The 22,247-nt window shown below is 37.5% G+C and overlaps 2 protein-coding genes across 4 annotated transcripts in view; both read right to left on the bottom strand.

Annotated features, from left to right (window-relative positions):
* The window catches only part of LOC139139751 (solute carrier family 23 member 1-like), a 36,994-nt gene extending 18,419 nt beyond the window's left edge, over positions 1–18,575 (bottom strand). Inside the window, exons 1-7 of one of the 3 annotated variants that reach the window (XM_070708640.1) lie at positions 18,508–18,575; positions 17,841–17,932; positions 5,687–5,801; positions 4,345–4,479; positions 3,887–4,044; positions 1,733–1,839; positions 1,374–1,435 (exon numbers count right to left, since the gene is read on the bottom strand). In XM_070708640.1, the coding sequence (XP_070564741.1) occupies positions 1,374–1,435; positions 1,733–1,839; positions 3,887–4,044; positions 4,345–4,479; positions 5,687–5,758 (534 nt within the window). In that variant the 5' untranslated portion in view covers positions 5,759–5,801; positions 17,841–17,932; positions 18,508–18,575. Of the gene's footprint in view, positions 1–1,373; positions 1,436–1,732; positions 1,840–3,886; positions 4,045–4,344; positions 4,480–5,686; positions 5,802–12,965; positions 13,147–17,840; positions 17,933–18,507 lie in introns of those variants that run through there. The other 2 variants (XM_070708638.1, XM_070708639.1) reach the window with 2 other exon arrangements.
* Positions 16,395–21,813, bottom strand: LOC139139713 (uncharacterized). Its single transcript, XM_070708573.1, has 5 exons — positions 20,337–21,813; positions 19,258–19,395; positions 19,031–19,051; positions 18,508–18,606; positions 16,395–16,513 (listed from the first exon to the last, which is right to left on the bottom strand). Exons 1-5 carry the CDS (start codon positions 21,811–21,813, stop codon positions 16,395–16,397), a joined length of 1,854 nt encoding a protein of 617 aa, XP_070564674.1.
* Positions 21,814–22,247: the final 434 nt, after the last annotated feature.

Raw genomic sequence — 22,247 nt, 5'->3', positions numbered from 1 at the left:
GACCTTGCAAACACAGTGAAACATAAATGTTATGGTCAGTGTGACCTTGCAAACAAAGTGAAACATAAATGTTATGGTCAGTGTGACCTTGCAAACACAGTGAAACATAAATGTTATGGTCAGTGTGACCTTGCAAACAAAGTGAAACATAAATGTTGTGGTCAGTGTGACCTTGCAAACACAGTGAAACATAAATGTTGTGGTCAGTGTGACCTTGCAAACACAGTGAAACATAAATGTTGTGGTCAGTGTGACCTTGCAAACACAGTGAAACATAAATGTTATGGTCAGTGTGACCTTGCAAACAAAGTGAAACATAAATGTTGTGGTCAGTGTGACCTTGCAAACAAAGTGAAACATAAATGTTATGGTCAGTGTGACCTTGCAAACACAGTGAAACATAAATGTTGTGGTCAGTGTGACCTTGCAAACAAAGTGAAACATAAATGTTGTGGTCAGTGTGACCTTGCAAACACAGTGAAACATAAATGTTGTGGTCAGTGTGACCTTGCAAACACAGTGAAACATAAATGTTATGGTCAGTGTGACCTTGCAAACAAAGTGAAACATAAATGTTATGGTCAGTGTGACCTTGCAAACAAAGTGAAACATAAATGTTGTGGTCAGTGTGACCTTGCAAACACAGTGAAACATAAATGTTATGGTCAGTGTGACCTTGCAAACAAAGTGAAACATAAATGTTGTGGTCAGTGTGACCTTGCAAACACAGTGAAACATAAATGTTGTGGTCAGTGTGACCTTGCAAACACAGTGAAACATAAATGTTGTGGTCAGTGTGACCTTGCAAACACAGTGAAACATAAATGTTGTGGTCAGTGTGACCTAAATTAAGATAAGAAATACTTTGTTCCAATCAATAATGATAAGTTCCAATGTTGCAAAAGTTTTCGTCATGAAATTCCTATTTCTGAGTGTAGGTTGAGTGGTATATGAATTGCTATCTGGTAAGGGTCAGTATTGAAGAACATTTTCGTGAGAAAAGTATAACATCTATAAAAGTACACCTTTACTTGAAATATATTAAAAGTAGTTTATCTGGGAATTTATCTGTCAATTATCAAAGCAATTAGATGACTAATGTCCACAAATCATTGCTGATGTAATCATAGTTTGAACGGTGAAGTTATCTCTAAGGAATTTGGAAACCATAATTTTACACCTATCTGACGAATAATTTCGAAGTGATTTTCACACACAATATTGGCAACATTCATATGATTTCAACAATTCTAATTGCATGTGACAGGCAACAGTAGACTACCACAGTATTTGATACGCTCTGCCTGCCAGAGCGTCGATAGGGCTGAATAAAATAATTGTTAGGCTCCATCGTGATTATTCCTTCTACATACCTCCCTCATTCTCACTTGCCATAGTTCAGTTCGTTCGGATGACGTCATGTTCTGCAGTATCGCTGAAAGGAGTCCCGCAAAGCAAATCAGCTTACACGTAGGGCGCAGCAGAGGTAACAAACCGATAAGACGTTAATTTTCTAATAAATAGTGGAGGCCAATCAGTGATCGGCGCGAATCAACGAAGATATACCAGACTGGTTACAATGGAAACTTTAACTTTGTAATGGTGACGGCTTAAATTTGTGACCTGATAAAGAATAAACATTTCATACTTTGCTATTTCAGCTCCAGTTGAAACATGTTTATAATTTTTTCATATTTTTTTATTTCTGCGCTTTTTTCAAGGTTTAACCTACCTTCAAGTTCTGGTCCAGGCTCTGCTGGGCATTGCCACTGTGGTAGTGATAGCAATGCAAACGTGGGAGTCAAAAAGGAGTATGTACCGCCTTGAACTATGGGTAATCTGGAATAGCAAAAATATGAGAGACTTTACAAAATATTTACACATTTTTCAAAATGAAAGTGTGTTGCATAGAATCCTGAAGACGAGATACGACCAGCCATCATATCATGATTAGTGTAAACATTCATCGCCTTGCCAGGACGCCAATATGACGAGAAGTCAATCATGAAGGAAAGTTAACTAAAATCGTCGTCGTCGTCGTCGTCCCGTCTGTGACTGTGCATAAGGAAATCATACTGTTGAGCATGCTATGAACGACATATCTTGGCATGCCTTGTGCATGTAATGCGATTGTCTGTTTGAAACAGGCACGAAAAACCCAACTGCAAACTGAAACGCAAGACTACGCAGAAAGAATTGCGGTTTAGACCCGAATCAAATGATTTGACCAATTATACGTCTAGCAGGGTAAATTACTATGTGTATTTCCGATTCACTTGAAGTTGATGTCGGGCGCGTCTGAATATGTTTTCTTCAGTTTTTATTTAATTTAGTCCTGTGCTTTTCAATTCTACATGTATGTCAACTTCAATAGGCGACTTGTTGACATAAACAACATCTCTCGAAGTGCAAGTTGTCTGACATGTTTGCTTGGGCTACCAAACTGGTTGCTTTCCCAAAGTTTCCACACAAAAATGTATTTCTCAGATTTAACAAGACATGTATTCAAATCTTTTTGATAACTCCAATAAAAAAGTTTCCTCACAATCCTTGAGACGAGTTTTAATTCCTGGATCCTTCTACAGCAGGGGAACTGCGATCAAGTATCATGAACTTGACTCTCATATCAGACAAAATTTACCGTCGTCCGCTAATGACGAAACGTTTAATCATGGAGCATTGCTCAATGTTTTATTTGTTTACTACCTTATTCAGAAGATAAGTCTGAAGCTGTTTCTCTCGATTCCTGACTTGAATTTGGTGGGATATGATGTGTTTTCATTCTCTGAACATCAACGTGGGCGCATAGTACACCACCAACGTCCAGTCAGAAGACATGCCAAAGACGTTCCTCCCCATATATCCCCAACATAAATCTCTGTCTATGATATGGTGGGGGCCCTTTGTGGTTTAAATAGAACAAATCAGAAAGAGTTTCCCTGAAAACTCGGTGACAAAACTCGATGCAAGTGTTTTGAACGCTAGGGTTATACACATGTAATAAATATACGTTGAAATCACGGTTGCAAATGTAATCATGTATTAAGTCATTTCGACGGAAATGTGACATTCGCCCTAGTTTATCTCTCTCTCTCTCTCTCTCTCTCTCTCTCTCTCTCTCTCTCTCTCTCTCTGAACGAGTTGTATCTTTGTCTCAATTGTGTCTGCTTCAGTGTTGCCTTATCAATTCACAACAGGTTTTTCGGGGGGGGGTGATTCAAAAATGCAATTTCAACACAAATAATGATTTTGTTGTAAAATGGCGGCTGTACCGATGGTGACCATCGCTGAAACAGCTTCATATAAACGAAAGAACGCAATCAAAGTTTGCAGTGATTTGAAAACTGCAAAACTTGTGAACTATGAACATGCATCAAATGCTGAATTTGCTTCACAATAGCTCGAGATTCATCGCCAATTTCTGGGGAGAGGCAATTTTTATCACCAAGAATATCGCACAGCTGCAGGCGGGACGAACCCTCCCCTCCCCCCCCCCCCCAGCTTTGATAGGTACTGGTGTTAAACTGTCAACCAAATACCGCATTGTTCAATTTGTTGACCATACTATCAATGTATTCCGATTTTATATCAACTGATAACCTCAAGGGCAGAAGGTGATCATCGTCAGTGGGCAATTATCAATATAATGTAGTGTTCAGTCGAATTAATTTCTTGAGAGTACGATTGGAGGAACATTTGCTAATGAATCACTGTCTCGGGAAATACGAAAGTTAAATTATCTTTTCATGATAATTATCCGACAGACAGACTGTTAATCTTTGCTTTTCACCGGTGAATCGATGACTACGATGATGGATAGAAGTGCAACTTTCACCAGCCAATCAAAGGAAAACATACCTGACCAGCCAATCAAAGGAAAACATACCTGACGCCAAACAGTACTTGCAGTAGAGTAGCCATACCGGACACGAATAAAATAGTGCCGATAAGTTCACTACGAGCAACGTCACTTTTTCCGATACACAGTGCATCCGATAACAAGATTGGAATAGCTACAGTTGGACCAAACATCGTCAGGTAATGCTGATTTAAAGAGAAAATAAGCAGCATGGTAAATTAAGTGTTTAGTAATTTTCGACTCTGGGGTTCAAATTATTCAGTTCACAAGCACATTTGATCATGGTAAGTGAATGCTGCTTTGAGTGGGATATGTAATTCTGGTGATATGCCTATCGAGTCGCAAGTTCTGTACGCAAATTGCGGTGTTTTCAAAGGTAATTTTACTAGTTGATCATAATATACGTTAAATTTCCAACCCTTGTTGTGAAGAATACTCCAAGAGAGATTTTTCGATGAAGGTAGATATATGGTAGGTCAAAATACCTGAAATCCCAGCAATATGGCCATATACCATCGTGGGCTTTCAGTTATGCCATAGGCAACATCACCCTTCATATTCGCCAGTATTTCTTTCGCTTCCTCTTTTGCTGTTCGACGTTCCCTTTCAGACGTCAACTCCTATCCAATGGCAGGGAGAAAGAAATGCTTTGTTAGATTCAATGTTCAATGCCAGACCAGGACACATATTTACACAAGCATGTAACGACAAAACATGTCAGCTGAAATAAGCATGGATTGTCGAGGCTTTATTCAATTCATAAATTTTTAAGTACTTTTCTGTTTTGAGTGCCTTGGCTCCGAGAGTTTCGGGTAAAACGTTTTTAATGCAGATACTTGGTACAGCTTTAGCAAATTGAATATGCATTGGACCTTAAATTTACGCGTCAGAATTACGCGGACGAATGAACTCTTATCTACATATACTTAGAGCAGCACCTGTTGCTTGTCAGCGTGACACCAACCAGAGTCGGAATTGCAAGTATGGCATCATTGGGTCGGATATACATTGAACCGTTTATACAACAAAGAAGCACAGAAAAGCAAAAGCAGATATGTCCTTTTTTGCCTCTCCTTCCTGTGTTATCTCTGTCTCTGCTGTCAAGTGTTTTACTGTAAGCTGTCCATGTATTACTGCAGAACTGTTGTCAGTGTTGTGCCAGATTCACCAGTATGCCAGGTTAGTGTGAACAGAGCTTTATATCTCAGCTGTAGCTGGGCTAAGTTTCCTTGCCATAGCTTCAAATCTACACACCAGCTACATTGAGCCATGGATGGCTGTCAACGTACCGCTTCATCGACTGGGGACCGTCAAACAGATGAACGGACTGTCGTGTTCAAATTAATGTATCTCACAGTGAAATGTTAAAATTGTTTAAAGGTTTTATTAATGGAATTTTAATACTGTATTGTTTTTGCTGATAACTTGCTATTGAAAATATTTTAAATATGTTATTTAGCTATTTCTCACAATATTCAAATATGCCAGCCTTCCTGACTTTTCGTTTCGCTTTGATATGTTTGTAAATGTAAGCCATGCCCACTTCTAAATTCCTGGTGAAATGGATTATGCACAATGTTTCACAGATTTGGAAATGTAAATCCATACGACAACATTCAAGCTAAAAAGTGTGCCACCATTACGAATCTCTGTGTTTTGCCTATGGCAGGTATGACGTCATCGTTTGGTGGTCACACCACCCCTGCTTGCTTGAATGTTGCAATTATTTAAAACCAGACACAAAACATAAGGCTTATGTTCTACATTATGTCCATTAATATTAAATGTTGCATTATTATCGGACAATACGACGTCTTACACACATACCTGTGTCATTATGTCCATTTGGACTTCATTGGTCTGAGTGAGGTTGTTTCTTGAATCGACGTTTTCTTCCATTTCATTCGACTATTTTCTCGCTGTCACGGCGATAGCACTTCAGCTGCGGACGCAAAGAAAAAATAATACATCGACCGTCGGTCTTGTCTCGATAGCAAATTTGAACACAGATTTAAAAACAACATTCAAGAAATATACACAATAAGAAGCATAAAATTGCATGCACTAATTGACCCCTTCCAACCGACATTAAGGGCAAATTTCAGGCAGGTACACATACCAGTTTTTCGTGAAATACAGCTTAAACGCGTATGAATAATACAGAGAAAGCTATTTTGTCAACATGATCGCATTTCATTTATGTAATGTGTCATAAAAATACCATTTATTCTTACATATGGGAAGTATTATTAAGAATTGGCAGAGATAAAGATTGCATGCGATAAAACTCTGCCTTTCTCGATTAGAATAACGTTAAGTGGAATTAAAGGAAAAAAATTTAAAAAATAATTAAATAAATACCTAATTTAAAATGAATGCAGAAAATGACATTTTATAGTATACTGTAAGGCATTCTTTTGAGCGTTTGAGGAAAGAAATAGAAAGATAACAGAATTAAGTTTTCAACGACTTTGAAAAAATTATTCACTTATACTTATTTTATGTACATGTATAATAATTCGCTCAATAATGCAATGAGTGCTGTGACCCTGTGACAAACAAGGAGCTGTATGATAATATTGCATCCAAATCTTGCAACAAACATATGCTTTATGTCGTGATATCGCAACGGAAAATCGATGTCGTGTGTGTGTGTGTATGTGTGTGTGAGAGAGAGAGAGAGAGAGAGAGAGAGAGAGAGAGAGAGAGAGAGAGAGAGAGAGAGAGAGTGTGTGTGTGTGTGTATTGCGTGTGTGCGTGTGTGTGTGTCACAAGGAATATGATAGCATGAGTCGCCCCGAGGACGGAAATTTTAAAATTACATCGTGCCTCTGAGTATGATTTCGAGAAAATTGTCATTTAACGTGAGAAAGGACTGATGTTGCTTGAAACAATTATCACTGGTCAATTAAAGCTCTGTATACAAATACTAATGCCAGACTTTGTCTTAACGGTAATTTAACGGCTTCATCTGACACTATTAGTGGTGTAAGACAAGGACATGACCTATCACTAAGTCTTTTTTCACTTTTTATAAATGACTTAGTTACCGAGTTGTGTGCTTTAAATTGTGGTATCACCATAGGAGGAACTAACTATTGTATGTTACTTTACGCAGATGATATTGTACTCTTTTCTGATTCGGAAGATAATCTTCAGAAAATGTTAGATCAATTTAGTATTTGGTGTATAAAATGGAGATTGTCTGTAAATGCTTTAAAATCAAAAGTTGATCATTTTCGAAAAAATAACGACGAACGCAGTCGTCACCTTTAAAGTAGGTCATTATATCCTAGACTATGCATCAAAATATAAATATTTAGGAATTGTTTTTGACGAACATCTTGATTTTTCAGTAACTCCCACAGCTCTGGCTGATGCAGCTAACAGGTGGTCTGATAGCAAAATTATTAAATTTTTGAATAATATGGGTTTTAAGACATGTACTAAAATATATGAAACTTCGATTGCACCAATCTTAGACTATTGTTCAGGGGTCTGGGCTTACGAAAAGTACAATGTCTGTGAATCTGTTCAGATAAGAGCATTAAGGTTTTTCCTTGGGATACACAAATTTGCCCCTACGTTGGCTATCAAAGGAGATACTGGATGGAAATCTTGTGTTTCAAGGCATTGGGCAAATAAAGCACGCCTGTGGAATCGGTTGTGTAATTTGAATGAAAATAGATTAACTAAGAAAATATTTTATGGGATAACCATGCCCTGTCCATTGCGTTTTAATTGGTCGAGCTGAACCATGTGACTACCCACAAATACACATGTATACTTGGGGTTTGGTAGCACAGTGAGATTAACTAAGTTTTTTGATAGCATGAGCATGCGCTTAGTTGATCTCACTGTGCTACCAAACCCCAAGTATACATAGGTTTGAAGATCAACACGGCTACACCTACCCACAAATACACAGTAATGGTTTGTTTTCATGCCCGTGAATATGAATAATATCGTAAACATAGTAACTTTACGGCTAAAACGAATATTCTAATTTGTACAAAGATCATAATCAACCACAAAATAAAATGGAGCATTTGTGGGCCAAGTTTAGACGCTTTTTCAAAAAATCTCCGGATTTGCAAAATTTTTGCAGCGCGCACTACTCACTGACAGGGTCTGGGGCCCTGTTGTCGTTCGCACGGGAATTTTTCGTAAATTCTGACGGTTTTTCGGGATTCGTTGATAACATAACAGACTCCGCGCTGACCATTAACGTTTATTTATGGGCGTGGGCGAGAGAACAGCCGAATAACGGGCTCGGCAAGCCTCGCCCGTTAATTTTTTGCTTTCCTCTCGCCCTTGCCCATAAATAAACGTTAGTAGTCAACGCGTCGTCCGTTATTTCTATAATAGCTGGGCATAAGAAATGTATAACATTTTCGATAATTTAGAAATAGATGACATCTATCCTTGTAATGTAAAAGATATTCAAGAGATGAAACAAAACAAATGTAACGAGCATTGGTATACGTATGTGTCAAATAAGCCAAAATTACGTACGTTTGCGAAATTCCAGACTGAGTTGGGCGATGGAAAATATTTGTCACTGGATATGTCAAGGACTGAAAGATCCTTTTTAGTACAACTGCGTTTTGGAATCTTCCTTTAAGAATTGAAACAGGGCGTTATCGAAATGAGATTATAGAAAGACGTATTTCGTAGATTGTGTGATTTAAATGCTATCGAGGATGAGCTGCATTTTGTTTCACTGTCCTATGTATAATGATTATCGTCAACACATGACGTTGAGTTAACAAATCAGGGGTTTTCCTCTTTTGATGATATGCAAAAATTGTGTTATCTTATGTTGAATAATGCCAGATTAACGGCAAAATATATCAAGAAAGCGTTTCAGAAAAGACGTAACACTTTATTCAATTAGTTGACGCAGTGTCTGCGACAAATGTTTCTTTCCAAAGTTTGTCACGAATGAGATGTTGATTTACTTTATTTATTAGTTTTAAATCTAGTTCATTACTGTCCTCGTCCTAAGACCCTCTAATGATGCTTAAGGTGTAATTTTGTTTCATAATGACTTGTAAGCCCGTTGGGCTGGATGACCCCTCACACTAATGTATGACTTATAATGTTTACTTTGTATTAGTGATGTCATAAGTCACTATAATAAATAAAACTACTACTATTACTGCACCAGCTCATTGGTTTAATCACTTCCCCTGGTTTTAATAGGTTACAATATCACCCGACAACCACTGACCTAAACACTCTCCAACTTGTTTAAGCCAAATCACAACTACCCGAAAACGCAAAACTACTCTGTAAATTGTTACAATCTACTTAGATACTTTCGGGTGGTCTAGTGTATCTATTTTTACTTGTCTAGTTACAATAATTTCCAGGTTTTGAAATTAAAGGCACAAAGTTCACAGCCTTTATACATTGCTTCAAATTATAGATGCTTTGTTGTGCTCAAAGAAGCATAGCTATCGGCAATATCTCAGAATGAAATCAATTATCAGTCTCAGGAACTCCAATACCAAATACGACTGAGCAACTTGATACATTTGCGTCTGATAAATTTGCATCAGGCCATGAACTGTCAGGATTTTACAAACTGTCTAAGGGGCAAAGAATAATGCCAATACAAATAGGCTGAGTCGCATTTTCCATAAAAGAAACGCCTTATCTGGGATTAGATTGCAAAGATAACGTTTACTGTGGAGGAACATGGACGAGCCGCAGACAAATCCAATGCGTCATTTACTGAGTCCTCGTCCAAAAGGCCAGTCGTTTGTGCGTAACCCTCTAGAGAAGTACACACAACACTGAAACCTTCCACACAGAGTTTTCATTTGAACAATTTAAAAAATTGTTCAGTTTTCCTAAACAGAATAACTTTTCAAAATTGTTATATGCTGCAAATAAATTCAACAGTCATTAAAAGCTGTAAATATCACTCTACAGTCCTTAAAAACGACGAAATTTACAACATCCTAAGTCTAAACACCCATAGTACGCGGCTTTCCTTCATATGAAGTTTCCGGGGGGGCATTCCTGATGTTTTCATGCGGGGGTGATCCATCCGAGTTGAAAACATGTACCCATGTACGGCATATTCCAAAATATGACCCATGTTAAGGATTTGCTTGATAAATTTTGGGAATTTTCACCTTTATTCTGTTGCATGTGAAGGTCTTCCTGAAGCATTGGTCGTCTGCTTTGTTATCGACCAATGTTTTAAGTTAAGGCTTTTTTCGGATGAAAATATCGACCCACATTTAGGCCTAGAGATTCTTTCCTGCAAAAGTGACCCATTCGGGCGGCACATACGCATTCACCTTTTCTATGAGAGAACCCCCTACCCTCCCGATGAAGATAAATTAGCCATGGTGCATTGCAACATGTATGTATATTCCTACGAGAATCGAGTCGAGGATTTGTCACACAAACGACGATGGTGCTTAGTTTTCATTAGATACATATGTGTGTTCTTCTCGTAGCCTCTATTGATCGCCTCAAGTATGGCATGGCAATGTGCACCGTCTCGTAACTTCTAGCTTATTTGTTGGCTGAATATCATCAAGTTGTCAAGTCAGTCAGCTGGCTAATTGTTCTTCCGCTGACGTATCAAGGTCGAGAGTGTGGCTGTGCACAGATCTCAGTAACAAAGCTTTCTGAAATACATTCTGAGAGCTCTAAGTCAAATGTCTCAAACCTTTAGGTAAATCTTACGGTGTTTGAAATGTTGGACAACAAATGTTAGACAAAATACAATAGACTTAGAAAATATATTATGTAGTTATGATGTAGTTTTAAAAAGCGTTGCACTCAACAATTAAAGTTACCACTCTCTGCAGCTTTAGGGTCCATCTTGTAACTCTTTGTCAGCATGAATGACACTGGCTGGACGAGTGGCATCAATCACGTCGTTCAGTGATCACATGTAAATCATATAAAGGCATATTGTTTTCTTTTAAGAGCATTGTGGCGGAAACTTGTTGTATTGTATTTCTTTCTTAATCTACTCCATAGAGCAAAGTACAGTAATTAAAAATCAGCTTATTAACACAAGAATAGGCAACACACGTCATCATGACTGATGCAGACTTGGATTTATCAATAAACAAAATAAACAAAATACCAAATCAGGCTCTGTTGACAAACTGACTGCAACTAATTCTTATTTCAGCACTCATTTACTATGACTGTAATACGATGAACTTAAAACCGTATTTTACCATTGTTTTGATTTACATATCATGCATATCAATTAGGACGATTGACGTCATTCGTCCCTTGTCAACAGTATGCAAATACCTCAGCTGCCTCCAGAGGCTCAATCGGCCCAGCCTAGCCAGGTGTGTGCAGGTCCCGCAGAAGTAGAAAATGTTGTGTATTTTTCATATTTCACATCGATACAATGCATAATGTGACTAAACAACTTCAGAGGAAAGTTTTTAAAGAATGTTGTTTGGGGCATGTCATAAACACTTTAACATTACAGCAAAGTAAAGATAGAGGTCGGTTTAAGGAGCATTTGGATCATGTTTATGTCGATTTAAGCACAATATATTGAGAACTTCAAATTATCTATGAGTGAGACGAGAGATCTTAACTTTTTTGAATGCTCTAGGGGGTCTGAGAAAGGAGAACTTTTGCTTGTTATTCCGCTTTTCAAGAGGTGTTTTTGAACGTGTTGGTGATAAAGTTTTCAGTGGCATTCAACTTGAAAATAATGCTGTATTTTCTTTGCCGACAAAAAATGAAATGTCAAAAAAGCCTTGTTGATCATAAAGGAAATAATGTTCTTATCAGTACAACTCAGGAGGCAATGGAATATTTCGTGTAAACAAATGTTTGCCTCATAAATTACTGATATTGTAGGCCTATATATACTGCAGTCATATTATGAGGTGAAAACAAACACTAAGTACTGTAAAATGACTGATCGTTTTCAGTGAATTGTAATATGAAATTCAATGACACAGTTACTCATTAAACATAAGGAATGGAAAGAAACAACATAGAAAGACAGAAAGACAGGCTTAAGTTTGATTTTTTGCCACTTTCGATGAAAATGAGAAACCATATATATATATATATATATATATATATATATATATATATATATATATATATATATATATATATATATATATATATATATATATATATACGATACCATGAAACGGTCCCTCAAGTCCAACTGGCTCACCCCGTAGGAATAATGAACTTGTCTTTGTTAACTGTCATCAATGATTGTTAAAGTTTACTTAGCATTGCATTACGTCGTGTAATCTTCATTAGGACTTTGCACTGTTGCATAATTTTATCCTACCAATCCTTTAGATTAAATGTGCCTAATCTTTCATCCGACTGGTAGTTATAACAGTACTCCTTAGTAGACTTTATATTTTCAGTTTTGTCTCTGATGTTTCGTCATGTTGATGTTGTGTAGAATTTTGGCGGGTGGCTATTCGATTTAAGATAGTCCATGATGAGATTCTGATACACCAATCTACAATTATGCAAATTTTGTCTGTCGTCCCTACACAATAAGCTACCCCTCCGTACGCGTAACCAAACAAATAACTGAAGTAATAATTTTTAATATCTATGAAAATTAATCTTATTTACAAAGGCCATACGACATTGTTGGCTGACAGATATCTCAATTTTGAGGATACAGATGTTATCTTGGAACAGAATTTCAACCTATGGTTTTGATTACATCATATCTCTTATGATTCTTTGTTTTCGATCCTCGGAACTGAATAGCTTAAAATTTTGCTCAAGTATCGTAAAGAGACTTTAATTCATTCCCTTGCAAATTAGGGGTCACCGTACAAAATCTGGTACTAGAGAAACAAACAATCCATTATTTACCGACATGTGAAATTCAAAATGGCTGCCATCCCTGTGTTAATTGTATGGGGAAAATAAAATTTTAGAAACGAGCCGGTAAAAAACTTTGTATGAGCTTCAGAACGAACCCCACAAGTGGTATTTCAAAAAACTTTTGAGTGTCTGAATATCTGTGTCTGAATATCTGTCTCCGAGGCACATTCTACCGTAAGTTTCATTTGCTACCTGTAACAGTAAAGATCTAGTATAAAATCTTTCTACTTACGTACAATTCTCAGTAGCGAGCGTTCCGATGACTAAAGTCAATTGTAGACGTTACAACTTTAGTTACGCTTTTCGGTCCTTTTCAGTTGTTGCTACGATGTTGTGGATTAACTTCCGTTTACAATTACTGACTCTGTTGACTCACACTTATAGTAAAACTTCAGCGCATTCTGTTACAGCGTTTACAAATGATTTTAGGGGAGAACCATTTGATTTCTGCGGGGGGGGGTATGGAGGAAGTGGGTATGGGAGCAATTTTTTCTACTGTCAGACCTGCATCAATATTTTTTTCAAATGTAGCAGCAGTGCATTTTTTTAAATTTAAGCCAGTGTTTCACATACACAGGATAGTTCTACATCATTTTAAATTGCAACAAATGAAAACGAAATGTGAATTCTAGCATATTTAAAACTTTGAATTATAGAACACTTTTCTGGAAAAAATCATCTCTGATCAGTACTATACCTGTTTTTCTTTAAAACAGTCAATTCCTTTTAAGTTCTCAGGGGAGATGTTATCTTTTGTTGTCAGAGAAACAAGGCTCACACATTATATTTGTTGTTCCTCAATTTTTCATTGTCAACTTGTAATCTTTCTAACATATTTATATTGAGAGAATAATATATTGGTTTTAACACAGGTTTATTACTGTCTTGTGTTTTAAATTTTCACAATTTACAGTCCCCTTTAGATATTGCCTATGCCATTGAGATATTGCAACAGAAATCCTGAAATATGATTTCTTGGGTCAGAAAAGGGAAGGAAAACATTGAGTGTACTGAGGTGTAAAGTAGACCTATGTAGTGTATGCTTATATCATAAGTGCCGGGGAAGAATTGCTTATGGTAAAAACATAAGAATTGCTTATGGTAAAAACAGTTCCATAGGCGGCGCCTTGGCAAAGAATACATGAGACTAAGGTTTCCAAATTTTGCTCATTTCAGGTGCACTGTGACAATTTGTTTTCACTTCTGTCTCTTATGACAGTTTTTTTTCTCAAGCCATTACAGGATTATTTTTTTTCCTTCTCTTTCACCTGATGACAATTGTTTTCCCTCAAAATCCTCCATACCCCCTCGAAATCAAATGGTTCTTCCCTTAGTTCACGTGTTCACACCACAAGATTATCTCACATCGATGGCTGTCTGTCTGTGTGTCTTCAATATCTCAAACACGGTTGAAGACAATCTGACAATCGGTAGAGTGATCGAGCGATAATAACGTTATCGACATCAGAATACTTTGCCACTGTGGAAGTCTATGAGAAAGCCACCATCATGAACCTAAATTGTGAAAGAAGACAGGGGTGGTAATAAGTGATGAGGGCGCTATACATGACAGTTCACGAAATGGTGTGGCCTACTGATTTCTGCCTGTCTTGTGTCGGTCTGTCTGCAGTGTCTGTTGGCATAATATCAGAAGAAAGTCTCATCAACTAATAATCTAATTTGGTAGATAGACTTTTTTGGTGATAGTTAAAAAGCATGGAGGTAGGAAGAGTTTTTGACGGAGGTATGCATAGTTTTTAAGAAATTTCCGTATTTTAATTTTCTGTTTTGAGCCCCCACCCCTTTTGTAAGATCTTGTAGCAGACCCCTTATGGTAAAATGTTGTCTGTTATAATCACAATTTAGAGTCACTTTTTCTCAGTAACATGTTTGTACTCTAAGACAAGATGTAAGACTATACAGCTTTCCCTGAAAAGTCAAAATGACGTACTTGTAGTTCCAAGAGGAATTATATGAAACGTTTGATGGTCAACTTGATTAAGCTCCATGAATTTCATTTTGCGAAAGTACGCCGTGCGGAGGTCAACGCTCTCTGTTTAAATTGCCATGATTTCATTTTACGAGTCAGAACGAAAAGCTTGAATGTTAAAAGCTGCTCTTGAATATGATATTTTGATTATTTTTCATGTTTTTATCTACTGAATATTAATCGACTAAATCAGCTTTCTGTGGTTTCAACATAAGTCAATTAGTTAATAGTTAATTAAAAACCGGTGACTTTAGATGCTTGTGCGTTCTGAAATAATACTCAATTAATATTTGTTAACAAGCCTATAAGGCTTGTTAACAAATATTAATTGAGTATATTTACACCGTGAGATCAACGATGATGTGTTTGAAATTGGCCATTTATCTGCGATAGTTACAGTATAATGTTTAAGTTTTCTTCATTTAAGAATAAAATGTGTTCGTAATGAAGTCAGTTTATTTTATGATCCTTTGACACTGTCTGTCAAGCAAGAAGACACTCTTTAAGGAGATTTTACTTTGTTTTATTTGGTAACGGTAACGGTCTAATTACAGAGCTGGAAAGATAAGTCCTGTGTCTCTACGACTTGTTACGCTAGCACATTTACAAGCTGTGTGGTTAGAATTGTCCCTGTAGGCTAGTTGACTGCCCTGCAACACAGTGCACATCGGTCACAGTAAAGTATGTACACATTGCATTCACATATAGAAACAACTTCATGATCAATGTATCGCATGTACACAAACAATATACAACTCACCTTTGAAGTAAATTGTCGACGATGTAACCGTATAAAATTTAATATTTGCCATTGAATGGTGCATTTCTTTCTAAATTTATTTCTTATAAAAGTATTTACTTTAACGAATATCAGCAACCAGCGTAACGCAAAATATTAAACTGAATCTGTGTTCAAATAAAGTGCAAATTGATGTGTATTGGTTTACTGTCGTGGCAGCCAAGTCTGGTGTAAATATCAATTTACCGCTCGACTTCATTAATACTTTCATTTGGAAACTTTATTTTCTGTTATCCATGTTGGAAAAGTAGACATACAATAAAATTAACATTCTAAACATAGACAGAATCATGGTACCGTTACAAAGAATCTATTTCTTTGATTTAATACACTGGAAACTATTCCTATTTTCATTGCTCACTGCTCTGTACCATCCTTATACATATTGTTCACTGTGCACACACATTTTACAAGGTCTGCGTTTGCGCCGTGTTCATCAGATCTACAGATAAGGAGAAACTCCTTGTCCGTGGTTCATTGAACCATTTTGATTAATTTTTAACCAAGGTATACAGTATACAATCTTAGCCTAGCAATGATTACATTATTCTTGAAATTGCTCATTTTATTTCAGCAATTTTTGTACTACTTCCCATTTCATACCAACGACCAAGGCACGTCAGCATGGTTTAAGTTTTACAAAAAAATCTGAAATGGCCAATGTTTACACGAACAGGGTACTTGGCACGTCATTGCGTTAATTTATAGAGCTAGGCTTCAAGTGTAATTTACTCAGTGATAACAGTTTGACGAAAAGATTACAGTAAATTGACATTAAACAGTCTCTCTTCCTTTTACGCTGCCTCGTCTTCTATAGTAGTACGATGCAATGCTACCATACGCGGTCTCGTCTTCTATAGTACGATGCAATGCTACCATACGCGGTCTCGTCTTCTATAGTACGATGCAATGCTACCATACGCGGTCTCGTAGTACGATGCAATGATACCATACGCGGTCTCGTCTTCTATAGTACGATGCAAGGCTACCACTGAACAATTACTGTTACATTAACATTTTATCACAGTGAAAACTGACGTATTGTTCAATTTGAGTTTGGCCTTCCAATAGTTACCAGCAATGAGAAACAAAGCTACGTAAGTTATGCCGCTAATTTGGACCATTGGTTTGATAAGAAAAAATCTCGGGTATGTTGTTTATTCGGAAATCCTTTCACACGATTACTGTCCAAATAGATGCTGTAGATGTTACATTGTGAACATCTTCCCCTAAAAATCTGAAAATGTAACTAAAAGATCCGAAATCTCGGTGGAACAATACTGTTGTTATTCAGAGAAGCAGAGATGAATGGCTGATCATTTATTACCAGATGTAGGTACATTTAACGAGGTCGTTGCTCCGCTCACTAGAGATAGGGCTTCGGGATCAAAGTCATCTTTGCCGTTAAGCCAGTATGTAAACCGACATCCTTTGCCCTATTATATAATAGCAAACAGAAAATCTGCTCTCTAAGTATAGTTTACAATCGTCATCATGTAAAATGCATTTACAAGGAATATCGATAAGTGGGACAATAGGTATAACTTGCATCAAAATTTTCATATATGATTCTGATTATTCCATAAAACACGGATATTTCTTCTTCGTCCAGAGTCACGTTTAACTGTACGCTGTACAGTGCAGTACTAGCCTTGCAAACACAGTGTACAGTGCAGTACTAGCCTTGCAAACACAGTGTACAGTGCAGTACTAGCCTTGCAAACACAGTGTACAGTGCAGTACTAGCCTTGCAAACACAGTGTACAGTGCAGTACTAGCCTTGCAAACACAGTGTACAGTGCAGTACTAGCCTTGCAAACACAGTGTACAGTGCAGTACTAGCCTTGCAAACACAGTGTACAGTGCAGTACTAGCCTTGCAAACACAGTGTACAGTGCAGTACTAGCCTTGCAAACACAGTGTACAGTGCAGTACTAGCCTTGCAAACACAGTGCATTTTGAACATTATGTAACGGTATTGTTGAGAAATGACGTCAATTCAGGACTAATTAAACAATAACATCGGGCGTTACAAACATGTTATGTTGACAAACTGAACATTAGGCATTTCGACCCGATTCGTGGAGGATAACAAGAAACTTGATTGTAACAACAAAACAAAATACTGGGAATAATGCAATAATGCAATGGAGCTATTATAAAATAACAGAGTGTGCTAGGGAAGAAACAGACATGGCTGTATTGCGTATATATTCTACGCTCGTCAAATCTATTAAATTGATAACTACGTTCAGTTCTCTTTTTATCAAGTAACGATGGCAACACAAGACTGATTCAGGCAAAACAAAAACTCATACCTTCAATTCAGTAAATCCGCGTTCACTTAAGTAGTAGCCGCCTAGCTCCATCAGAACGTTGTATGTCTCTCTACTCACATGGATACGGTTAGCTAAGTTAGAATACGAAATAACAGTATGGAATGATATCTACATATTATGTACAGAACTTAAACAATGTTGAAGTCTGAGGGCGCCAAAGTTATATCTGAGAAATACTAAGCTTGAAGAAGTTGACTTTGAGATGCTAGATGAACAAACTTACCGATGACAAATGTAGGATGAGAAATAATTGAACTCTGAAGAGCAAATTTTTCAGAACTGAAAATTAATAACATCTATCACTTTAAGACAATATGGAGGTTTTATCAAGATGCTAACAATGGACATGGCAGCACCTTTGTAGCATTTCATGATAGTATAATTCCCAGGCAAGCAATTAATTTGATTGATTATTGGATGTATCGTAGGTTGCACGATTTGTTGATCAATTCGTTGATTCACATTGATTATTGATTGGTCAGCTTGTTTGTTCGCTGACTGAATTGGCGTGTAATGGCACAAAACTGTTATGGTTTGTTTATTTATTGAAACTAAACTATTTTGGAAGTTTTAGGAGGGATGTACTCCCATTGAATGGAGTAAAATTAGACAAAACTGAAAGCGAAGGATTTAATATGATACTCACGTTCTCCAAAAGTTTCCATTCGTTCTGCAACATTAACAGTGTCACCGAATAAGCAATAGCGAGGCATCTTTGTACCCACGATACCAGCGACAACAGGCCCTGTTATAGAATAGTACAGAGATAAATGAGAAAATTCGGAAATCCCTTACTTAATAGTACGCGTCTCGAAAGTAAAAGATTTAACCTTTAGCTCAAATCTTCCTCGGTGGAACTTTCAACTATACTCTTACCAAATTAAGAATAAAACCAAGGGTCACAGAGCAAAGTTTGGTACTAGAGAAACAATTGCCTGACATTTATCGATATTTGACATTCAATATGGTCGCCATCCCAGTATTTACTCTACGGGGAAAATAAAATTATCGATTTTCAAAAAGAAACTATGCCATCAAAGTTTTCTAACATAAGCCATGTAACATGTAACATAACATGTAAAATGAGCCCCCACAAGTCCTAGATCAGAATAGAATTGGGAAAATTTGAGAGCCAGAATGTCTGTTCCCGGACATTCTACTCTACTTACCAAGCAAGGGTGACTGGCATTCTGATGTGGAAAAAGTAAAATAGCTTATACTGTTAATCATCACGTTGAATTACGTCGACTTTTCTCGACAAATCCATCATTTCTGCTGCAGTTAGTGACGAGTAGACAGTAGTGTGAGAGAAAAGAATTTTACGGAGAGTAAAGGAGGGATGTAATTATTGCATAATTTTTGGGTATAGATGGAAAGTGAGTGTATTTTTACATACCAGTGTGAATTCCAATGCGTAACCTCATCACCACTCCTGGAAGATGCGGCAGAACAAGGCTTGATATATGGTGATTTACATCCAATGACAACGTTGCAATATTTCCAGCGTGTCTCTTTCCATTGCGACGGGGAACACCTACAATTACCATTATAGAAACATAACTGTTTAAGGCAATTCGCTAGAAGACGTATATCGATTATAGTGGAAGCTGTGATTGAGAATTTCAATTCGCTAGAAGACGTATATCGATTATAGTGGAAGCTGTGATTGAGAATTTCAATTCGCTAGAAGACGTATATCGATTATAGTGGAAGCTGTGATTGAGAATTTCAATTCGCTAGAAGACGTATATCGATTATAGTGGAAGCTGTGATTGAGAATTTCAATTGCAAACGTCAGAAACTATTCTCATTGATTACACATGATTGCGTTTCGTAGTGTATGAACTCCTTGTGATACTGCACTTATGATATTTATAGCTTCCAGTTACCCTGCACCCTGCTATGCAAGGGACTATTTCGCCCTTTTTGAAAGTTAGCTTAGATACACATTTACTATACTAGTTACGGTGCTATATGCATGCCCACCAGCAACGAGTTAAATAATCGGGAATATGATGTCATCACTTGTATTAGAAAATTTGTCATCTTAAGCATCTGCTCGGCAACATTACTTTTACAAAATGGCTGGAATTCATGAACGGAAACCCTTGTTAGCAATATTTCCATTTTCCTTACAACGATCGAGGAAACCGCAGATACAATACTCTCACTTTTATGAATAACATAATTCATATATAATTGCACAGTGTAGGGATAATGAGCCAATTACATCCGTCAAATTATCAGGGTTGGAATTGTTATTGGCGTCAAATGTAATCCTTCAATACATATTAATGTCCTTCTGACTTTAACATTTTGACAGAAGGAAAGTTGTAGCTTCGATGTCTCTCACTGAAAACTCTAAAGAGATCTTCAAGTCTTACAAAACAAAAAAGACGAAACTTGCAAAACCTTCACAACGCACGTATAGTTGAATATGTTACGCCATAGTTCAATACAATTTTAACCACATACCTGATACCACCATGTAAGCATCTCCGATGGTCTCCACTTTATAGACGTCGTATTTTTCAATGCGAGCATCGAAACACGAGTACAGCATATTGAGCATGCGTATCACTTGTAGTGGACTACTTTGAGAGCAAATTGAGGTGAATCCGACAATATCAGAAAAGAAGATAGTTGCTTCTTTAAAACTTTCTGGAGACACTTGTTGATTCTTCTTAAGTTGTTCGGCGGTTGCCCTTGGTAGAAGACGGTAGAGGAGGGATATCGCTCGTTTACGCTCACGACTAAGAGCTTTGCTTTGGCCAAGCAGGGTGGACGCAAACGTTTGCATGTTGGACGTGGATTTCTTTACAAGAAACAGAACAACAGGGCCTACAATCAATGTCAACACCAGGACGAAGATCACCATACCTAGGTTTTGGTAATCTTTCGCGACCTCTTCCGTCATGAGCTGCAAAATTTGATCTGAGAGTTCATTTTGTATGAGAAGTAGGATTTCCATATAGTTTGTCATATTCCCATACCAGTAGTTTGCTCCAGACCAGGAAGCTTCTACTGGAACATTTTTCCTGATGATACTTCGCATATTAGCGATAGCTTTCACCACATCACCTGGTAGATCATCCATCATGGAATCATGAAGTGTTTTGATTATTGGAGCATACTGCCAAGATGCCTCGAAGTTGCCTTGTGCCCTGTAAGCTTTTTCCAGGTAGTCAACGAAATGATTGTAGTCTGTAAACGTGCCCTGAGAATAGTAAACAGATCCAAGTGTGCGCTCAACTCCAACGTCTTCTTTGCTCACGATTAAAAGTTGGTAACCAACGAGGTTTGTCCACGTCTGGCCAGAACCACGAAAGGTGCCTATAGCAGTGTACAGCCAGTCGATGAAAAACTTAATAGAATTAGAGTAAAACTCGATCTCGTCGAACATAGTGGATGAAGAGATGTATAGATCACGGCGATGAGTATCCAGATATCTTTGAAAAGCCTCTTTAGAATTCAGATCAAGTATAAGGTTATCTGCAGCAACTGGCCAGCTTTTAAGTTCAGCAAGTGCGGCATCAGTCTCAGGATACGTTTCTGTGAGAAACTGTCGGCTTAATGGACTTATACTACTTAGATACAGGGTAGTCATATCACGCTCATTTTGCAGATGATGAAGAAACTTTCCCAGCTCTCTACCAAACGAAATAGCTTGACGGATCTTCATAGAGGCTTCGTTCTCTGCCATGACCAATTTCAAGTTGTTGCTGGCCAAGGCGGCCAATGTAATGATGGGAATCATAGTCAGGGCTATCATCTTGGTCAGCTGCCATCTCTTGCCAGACTTTCTCATTGGATCGCAGCTCCATTTCCCGTTCATTTTCCATCCAAACAAGTTCTGCATCGACTGTGATGCCTCACTTAAAGTTCCCACATCGCCAGAGCTGATTTCACTGAACGGAAAGTTGCTAGTTGTCGCGCTTTGCCCGTCAGCCATCGTCGTCGTATCTGTTTGCACGTAGTTGGCTCACGACCTACCTCATTCAACGAAATCAACCTCTTGTATTGTACCTGTAAAAGCATGTATTAATGCGTAAGGGCCATCGTATCTTGTGTCATTCGAATTTACGGTCAAAACATTTTTCTTCCTTTGATAAACATCATAGATTACACTTCGCAGTAAATATGGCTGAGCTTTCCATGGTAATCTTAGTCTCATATATACTACGCATAAATTTTGCCGTCTATCACATACAAACCTTTGAGTTGGTACGTTCATTCTCTCAGTCAAATAGCGTGTCCCACTATTCCGTGTATGTAGGCAGTTTTATTAACAGTGCACACGCTGCCAGGTGACCAATAGCCACTCTCGTTTTACGTTCAGGTTCTAAACTTGAATTTCATGTCCGAACTCAAACAATCACGTCACTA

Source organism: Ptychodera flava, chromosome 9 (genome assembly GCF_041260155.1).
Source record: "Ptychodera flava strain L36383 chromosome 9, AS_Pfla_20210202, whole genome shotgun sequence".
Lineage (NCBI taxonomy): Eukaryota > Metazoa > Hemichordata > Enteropneusta > Ptychoderidae > Ptychodera > Ptychodera flava.
Note: the sequence above shows the minus strand (reverse complement) of the source record. Positions and strands in the feature narration are given on the sequence as shown.

What these genes read in the sequence shown, in the direction of transcription:
- LOC139139713 (XM_070708573.1), bottom strand. Translation starts at nt 21,813, where the DNA reads ATGGCTGACGGGCAAAGCGCGACAACTAGCAACTTTCCGTTCAGTGAA. An exon ending in TGCTTACATGGTGGTATCAG is followed by an intron (nt 19,396 to 20,336) that starts GTATGTGGTTAA and finishes TGGTAATTGTAG; the next exon opens with GTGTTCCCCGTCGCAATGGA. An exon ending in ATGCCAGTCACCCTTGCTTG is followed by an intron (nt 18,607 to 19,030) that starts GTAAGTAGAGTA and finishes ATTCTATAACAG; the next exon opens with GGCCTGTTGTCGCTGGTATC.